This window comes from Mycetomoellerius zeteki, unplaced genomic scaffold (genome assembly GCF_001594055.1).
Source record: "Mycetomoellerius zeteki isolate Tzet28-1 unplaced genomic scaffold, Tzet1.0 scaffold104, whole genome shotgun sequence".
NCBI lineage: Eukaryota > Metazoa > Arthropoda > Insecta > Hymenoptera > Formicidae > Mycetomoellerius > Mycetomoellerius zeteki.
In genome coordinates, this window is record NW_017255954.1 from 199,633 (window position 1) to 207,917 (window position 8,285).

At 33.7% G+C, this 8,285-nt stretch overlaps 1 protein-coding gene across 1 annotated transcript in view; it reads right to left on the reverse strand.

Moving 5' to 3' along the window:
* The window catches only part of tho2 (THO complex subunit 2-like protein), a 28,658-nt gene that overhangs the window by 3,970 nt on the left and 16,403 nt on the right, over positions 1 to 8,285 (reverse strand). Inside the window, exons 20-23 of the mRNA XM_018445490.1 lie at positions 4,219 to 4,370; positions 2,091 to 2,220; positions 1,654 to 1,759; positions 1,324 to 1,358 (exon numbers count right to left, since the gene is read on the reverse strand). Of these exons, the coding sequence (XP_018300992.1) occupies positions 1,324 to 1,358; positions 1,654 to 1,759; positions 2,091 to 2,220; positions 4,219 to 4,370 (423 nt within the window). The remainder of the gene's footprint in view (positions 1 to 1,323; positions 1,359 to 1,653; positions 1,760 to 2,090; positions 2,221 to 4,218; positions 4,371 to 8,285) is intronic.

An 8,285-nucleotide genomic window follows, 5' to 3' on the forward strand; every position in this document is an offset into this window, starting at 1 on the left:
ATTTATAATAGTATTATATATATATATATATAATTTGATATCATTTCTACAAAAACATTTAATGTATGTATATTTGTATATGTACATATATACGTATATACAGGGTATCCCGAAATTTTTTGCCAAGCGCTCTTTTGTAGATAGAGCAGATTAAGTTGAGTCAAAAAGTCCTCTACCATTTTGCAATTTTTGCAATAGTTAACAAAATATTAATTACTAAATGTCGCTGAATATTGGTATTTAATAATTTTTTTACTCAAATACTATCAACTTTACAGAAAAACAGTGAGAGACAAAAATTGTTAATTTTCTTCTTATAAAATTCTTAGTGTTCTATGAGAAGAAAATAAACAATTTTTGTATCTTGCAGTTTTTCTGTAAAGTTGATAGTATTTGAGAAAAAAATTATCGAAGACCAATATTCGTCAATTTTTAATAATTACTATAATATCCTGCTAACTATTGCGAAAATTGCAAAATGATAGAGGACTTTTCGACTCAGTTTAGTCCGCTCCATCTACACAACATCGCTTGGCAAAAAATTTCGAGATACCCTGTATACATACATTACCGTTTATAAATTCCGAAACGTTTGCAATTATTTCGTATTTCACAAAAACTTAAATACTTCGGTGAAAAGAAATCATAGAGAATAATTTTTAAAAATACATTTTAAAGTAGAAAATCAAATATTAGGAATGTGATTTAGCTTTGAGGATTTTGCAACAGATGGCACTAATGTCAGTGTTGTCGAAGACATTTCAATTACAGCTATTATTTCTTAATGGACAAAAATCCAACACAATCCAATTCAGAACTTGCCAAAATTAAATGTTGATCGTACAACAGTTATTAAACATGATAGGATGTTTAAATGTATCAGTTTTTGAACGAAAAACAACTCAAAACTAACTCACACTCCTAATAATTGATTAAATATAAACCATAAATAAAAATAGCAAACAGCCGCATGCAGGTTATTGATAGCGAAAGATAAGTAGAGTTTCAAACTGGCATTTGAATTTTGTTTCTATGATATTTTATTCTTAAATTATATAAAATTGAAAATTCATATTTTTTCAATAATTTTGTTGAAGCGCTCTACCTGGATAGAACATCATCGGACAAAATTTAATGGACAAGCATTTTAAAGTAGAGTAAGTTTCTAAGCATTAAAGTGCTTTTAAAAAAAATTGCTACCATGATTTTTCGCAAAGATATCGATTTTTTATTGTATAAAATTTTTTTATTTTTTATAAAATATGTTGATGGTCAAAAAAAGCTTTTAAAAAATTTTGAAACAAATTTATACAAATCAAGCACATTATAACAAATATTTTTTCCTTTCTGTCTTTTTTCTATTGCGTTTTAGTTTCGAAATTAAAAAAAAAAAAATTTTTTTAATCAAGTTTCTACACAATAAAAAATTCAACATCTTTGCGAAAAAGCATCGTAACAATTTTTTTCAAAAAGTATTTTAATGCTTCATAATAGCGCGCAGTTCGGGGATCTGAACACTATAACGAGGTTGTCCTTACTTCACTCTAAAACAATAAAATTCAAGATTTTAGTGGTTACTACTGTTCTCCACTCATGCTTTGAGGTTCGCTATTACGAGATTCCAGTATAATTTCATTGTATTATAGTACAAACCTCTTTCAGAACCTTCTTGTATGGGACCCGAACTAGCACTGCTATTTGACACACTTGAAAGATCCCGATCTAAATTGTCTACACTACTGATATAATAGTGCTCTTCCTGAAATATAAAATTTGCACTTTCTTGTATAACTATGACATATTTAATATATAATATCCATGTACCATTATAATGTATATCAAATTTTTTTTATTTCGAATATTGATTATAAGTCAGTTATAAGACAATAACATACACAAATTTTAAAATTTCGGTTACAACATCATAGTACACAAAGCTTTTTAATACTAATTTTATAAGAAAACTTTTACGAATGTACACTTATTGAAACTTTTGGTTCAAAATAGCATTTTCTATTAAATTCCAATCTAATATTTTTTTCGTTTTGATAGACTCTACGTAAAAAACAAAATCTTAACATAATTGTTACCTTATAATATTTGCGATCCTTCTTATCTAATCCCTCATCATCTTTTACTTCTTCTTTTTTGACATATTTTTCTTTTACTTCTAAAACGTCCTTACTGTCTTCTTTCTTTCTGAACTTTTCAGAATTTTCACTATTCAAAGAATTAATATCGAATTAATAAGAGATTTTGGTAATACTTCAGATTAGGGGAGTATTACCAAAATCTTTTTTACCAAATCTTATTACCCCCCTCCAATGACCTTGACATATGTTGTTAAGATTATGACTCTGAGTAACCTCCAACAGGTTTTAGCCGTCACTCGTCCTTCATTAAAAAGTTATTAACATAAGAAGTTTGAAAAATGATTTTCTACTATATAAAACAGAAATTTTCTGCTTTGAAGTATATTTTACAATTTTCCACGCGAACCGACTCCCACCACACCTCCTCCCTGTTTAGGGGCTCACGATTTCCAAGCGAAGCGACTTTCGAAGTCGTGACCTAAGTGATCTCCAACAGGACTTCGAAAGTCACTTCATGTGGAAGTCGTGCGCCTCCAAGCAGAGGGGAGATAGGGTAGGAGTCGCTTCGCGTGGAAGTCATTACATAAGTAAGGAAGGGTATAGAAGAGTTTTTAATATTATATAAATATAAAAGTCGTTTATTGTGAGATTTGATTTGAAATTTATACTAGCCCGTACAATGAAAAATAATTGCTTATAATTCCATAGTACCAATTTGTTAATGACTCGGAAAAAGAACAAAAAAAGTTATAAACAAATTAAAGTTAAACAATTCGTCACTACATACGCGTAAATGCGTCTATTTCCGAATTACATACGGGATTCAATTGTCCACCACGCGTACGCGTTTGTCCACCCATAATTTTCCTTTGTCCACCTTTCAAAAAAAAGTTATAATTAGGGGTGGACAAACGCATACGCATGGTGGATCGAATCCCATATGTAATTCAAAAGTAGACGCATTTACGTGTGCAGTGACGAATTGTTTAACTTTAATTTGTTTATAACTTTTTTTTGAAAGGTGGACAAAGGAAAATTGGGGGTGAACAAACGTGTACACAATCGTGGTGGACAATCGAATCCCGTATGTAATTCGGAAGAAGGTTCACATGGGGATGCTACAAATTTTTGTTTATAATTTTTTTTTCAATTGTGGACAAAAATTTTTTTATGGACAAATGTGGACAAATGGTAGACAATCGAATGCGATATTAATTTTGTCAAAATTCGCATTTAGGGGTGCCATCTTTACAGGGCTGTGAGAGAGGATGAAAGAGGGTGAGAAAGGACGAGAGAGGGTGAGAAAGGACGAGAGAGGGTGAGAAAGGACGAGAGAGGGTGAGATAGGGCGAAAGAGAGGGGCGGTGGGTGGGTGGTGGGGGAGGAGTGGGTTGAAGTTGGAGATGTGAGTGAAAAGTGAGAGAGAAGAGAGGTGCATGTGACTGCGGACAGAGGAGGAGAAGAAGGAGACTACTTCATTTTTCATCACTTTTTGACCGCTTATATGTCCAGAACGGCTCGATTGATTTTTATTTCTTATGGTTCAAATTACTCGTGGCGATGCCGCCTTTCAGGATATGTTACGTGTGATTCAAAATTTCTTATATTATTTATATTTTTTCTTATATTTTTAGTATTTCTGTATCCTCAAAAAATGGACTTTGGGGGCTCGGGATAAGAGACTTGTAGTGTCTTTTAGTTTTTGAACATGGTCGGAGACACTACCGCGTCTTCTGATAGCAGAAATAAAACGTTATTTTTCAAACTTTTTTGTTAATAGTTATTAACAAAAAAGTTTGAAAAATAACGTTTTATTTCTGCTATCAGAACTATTTAACGAATAACGAGCGACGACTAAAACTTGTTGGAGGTCACTAGGAGTCGTGACCTTGACAACATATGTCAAGGTCAAGGTCATTAGGGGGGTTTCCATAATCTGGAGTATTACCAAGATTTTTAATAAAGAAATTTTAAAATTAATTATTATGTCTTTACATCTCTGTTATTAAATTATCATATAATTTTATATTAAAAATATATTAAATATAAAAAAGTATAAGTTCTAACAAGTAATTCTAATAATGCGATGTAAATGTATATAAATGTTTTAAAATGTATTGCTCACTGATGCGTTTGACTGGAGGAACTTCGTTTTTCTCGTTGCTCCTTGTTTTCCTTTTCTGGCCGAGTATCTCCATTATTATTTTCTTTCACCGTTATTCCATTGCTGACCTTTTCACTCGTTTCATTATTCGTTGTGTCTTGTGTCTTAGCAGCCTATACGAATGAGTATAATAAAACTTATAACTTTTTCAAACACTTTTGAAACATAATCCTCCCCCCCCCTCTCTCTCTCTCTCTCTCAGTTTTACATAAAAATGAATTTTTAGTGCAAAAATGAAAATAAGAGGAATAATCTCCAGTGGCCTTGATCTTAACAAATGTTATCCAGGATATGATTCTGAATAATATTCAAGAGCTTTTAGCCGTCCGTCGGATACCCTGCGTAATGCTAATGCCAGCGCACAGTGGGATGAATCCCGAATATAAGTGGACCCTTAAAAAAAATCATCAAAAATGTTACAAAATCGCATATACATACCATATACATATCCCATACTTCTATTGAAACAATATTTGCACAGCATATGACAGTTTAAACACTCGCACGTATTATATGAAAGTTTGAATGGACGCGATTTCTTGTGTAGCTGACTGTGAACTAAACATTAGTGTCTAATAATAAGTAAGACATGGCTAGCAAATTCCGCAGTTGTCGTATTTGCATACTTTTTTTCTTCAAGTGAGTAAATGTTTATTTTGACACTATGTATTTTACTTTTATTAAAATTTAATTTTTCACCGTAAAAAACGACGATTTTTGTAATTGTTTTATTGTAAATATACATTTACATGACATATATGTATTTCAGGATATTAAAGCGCGGACAAAGGTTATCAACTTTTACCAAACTTGAAACTTTTAAACATAAATTTTTGTAAACATAAAACTACAAAAAAATTGAATTTTAGTTTTTTTTAGTTTTCTTGTTATTTCAAAATTAACCCTTAGTTGCATACAGTGAGATGTTGCAGCGTATATATGTCACTCCTGTTCATCACCCCTTTTTATCGATTATCTGCACTCTGAAAGAGATAACGTTTATGTTTTTTTTCTGGTCGCTGATTACGAATCTGAAGTCAAGATTTTGAAAATTCAAGATGGTCGATCCTATCGCAGAACAAAAAGTTTTTAATTTATTATTTTTCAGAATCGGTTTTCGCATTACGTATACAAAAACAATTGCTGTATTATTCGAAAATGATCGTTTTGAATAATAGTGATTGTTTTTTATTCGTTTTAGATTCTACCGGTACAGCTGCAAACGAAATCATAACTTTGGTTGTGTTCCCGTAGTTGTGTCAAAAATATTCTTTTTAGTTACAAGGTTGGTAGCGCTGTATCTAACATAGATTTGTTCCATAAGGGATCAGTTGACACCGTGATTTTCAATTTGCATCGACGTCCAGAGATGTTATTTTTCACTTTTATTACAATATAGTGTAGGAGCTGACGCTAAAATTAACGGAGTCTATCGAGATTTGAACTCAGAAAACTCCCTCGTTTATGAATCTAACACTCAGGTCCAGTTCCACAACTCACGGTTAACTCTTAACCGAGGTTCAACTTGTTTCTCATCTCTTTCCAATTCTAAATTTGGAAAGAAACAATGAATAAGTTAAACCTTGGTTAAGAGTTAACCGTGAGTTGTGGAACTGGACCTCAGTCCCTTAGTCCCTCAGTGTGCTGCGCTAACGACATTCCACTATTGTTATAACACAAACCCACAAAAAAAAGTATCCTGTACTGGGGTGGAAACCCAGCTGTTTTTATGTATTTTGAGTCGCTGAATACGAATCTGACATAAAAATAGGACCATCTAGGGCAAATTTTCAATCTGGAGCAAAAAAAATGAGTCAAAAACCTCGAAATTTGCTTTTATTGATATATTCTAAGACCATTGGTAAAAACTTGTGATTAAACCTAGACCATATGTTTCCCGGTGCTGAAAGAAGAGTATTTGAATATAGAAATGGTTTTGAAAAAAATTAAATATGAGGAACATAAATGGCAAATTTGCGGAAATATCAAAATATTGTCTATGATTCTAGGACAACAAAAGGGTTTTACCAAGTATCCGTGTTTTCTATGTCAGTGGGATAGTAGAGACCGGAAAAATCATTATATAGTAAAAAAGAAAAGTGGCCAACAAGATCTTCATTAGAACTTGGTCCGATGAACATTAAAAACTAACCATTGGTTGAGCCTTCAAAATTTTTCTCCCTCCCCTTCACATTAAACTAGGCTTGATAAAACAATTCGTCAAAGCTCTTGATAAAGAAGGAGGTGCTTCGAATATTTGAGACAAATGTTCAGCCAAGTGTCTGAAGCTAAGTTGAAAGAGGGAATATTCGACGGACCACAAATTCGTACACTGTTGAAAGATTAAACTTACGTTATTAAAATGACTAACATCGAGAAGACAGCATGGGTTAGCTTCAAAGAAATTGTAGACAAATTTTTAGGTAATAAGAAAAGCGAAAACTACAAAAACATCTCACTAATATGTTAGAAAATTTCCGCAAATTAGGCTTTCATGAATCTGAATACATTTCCTCCATTCACACCTTGACTACTTTCCTGAAAACCTTGGGGACTTCAGTGAAGAGCAAGGTGAACGATTCCACCAAGCAATAAAAGAAATGGAAAGACGGTATAAGGAAGATGAGACATCAATATGATGGCTTTTGTTAGACATTGAAGAGAGAAATGCCGGCGAAAAAAAACAAGCGCAAGAGGAATCCATTACACAGGTCATTTGAATACAAAAGAGAGCGGAAGCGAACATAAATTGATCTTTTTTTAGATATTCACAGACACAACGGTACAGATGTGATGTACGGACAGTTATTGTGTCTGATGGCTGCTTGCCTGAAAGTTTGCTTAATCGATATCCCAATGCCAAAACGAAAATCAGCGCCCCAAAAAACGTACATCACGATACTTATATTATTAAAAACACGCGAGATCACTTTTGTCCACCTACATTCCGAATTCATACTATCACTGTGCGGCGGTACCGCAAGGTCCTGAGCATGATGGAGGAAATATTAGGAATAGGAATAAATATTAAGATTTCAACCTATCAGAAACCGTGTATTCCAGTGTAAGTGGTATTTGATAGGTTGAAATCTTAATATTTATTCCTATTCCTAATATTTATTCTATTGTGCATAAAACTTAATCTTCAAACCTTATAACTCGAAAAATATTTAATGAAAAACAACTTTATTACGTTTTAAAAAGCTCTTAACAACAGCTATTAAATTCTGGCATCAAAAATAGGGTGTTCCATTTTTTTAAATCGATTTGATCTTGACCTGACCTTGGCGACGACACCCGAAATATTTCTTTCAAAAACGCCATCCTCCCGAGTAAATCCGGAGTCTCGACCTTTTTTGAACATCTTATACAACACACACACGCACGCACGCGCGCGCACACGCGCACACACACACACACACACACACGCGCGCACGCGCGCAGACACACACACACACACACACACACACACACATTAGGTGTTGAACTTAATTCCTGCCGCTCGCTATTAGAGAGTGCTGGCTCCAACGCTGGCGAGTTTCGACGATGAAGTCATATGTCTTTTGTAGTTTAGACATCGCTGAAAGTGATTCAATCCTCACAGGTTAAATTTCTCGACGCCAAAGAGATTTTCCAATCGATTGAAAATGATCATCCATAGTCAATAATTGACGCAAAGTCATTTTGTTGCATAACGCTCGACCGCATGTCGCGAAAAGCGTGAAGCAGACACTTCTAGAGCTTGAATGGGAAGTTCTCCCGTATCCAGCGTACTCTCCAGACTTGGCACCGTCGGATTAGCATCTCTTTCGATCGATGCAACACGCACTTACGGACACATACTTCTCCAGTTACAACGAAGTCCAAAAATGGGTGGATGAATGGATCGCCTCGAAAGACACTGCGTTCTACCGTCGTGGGATTGCCTTGTTGCCAGAGAGATGGGAAAAAGTAGTAGAAAATGGAGGAAATTATTTTGATTAAAGTATTCATTCATCTTCCCTTCGAAACAAATCAATTTTGGAGAC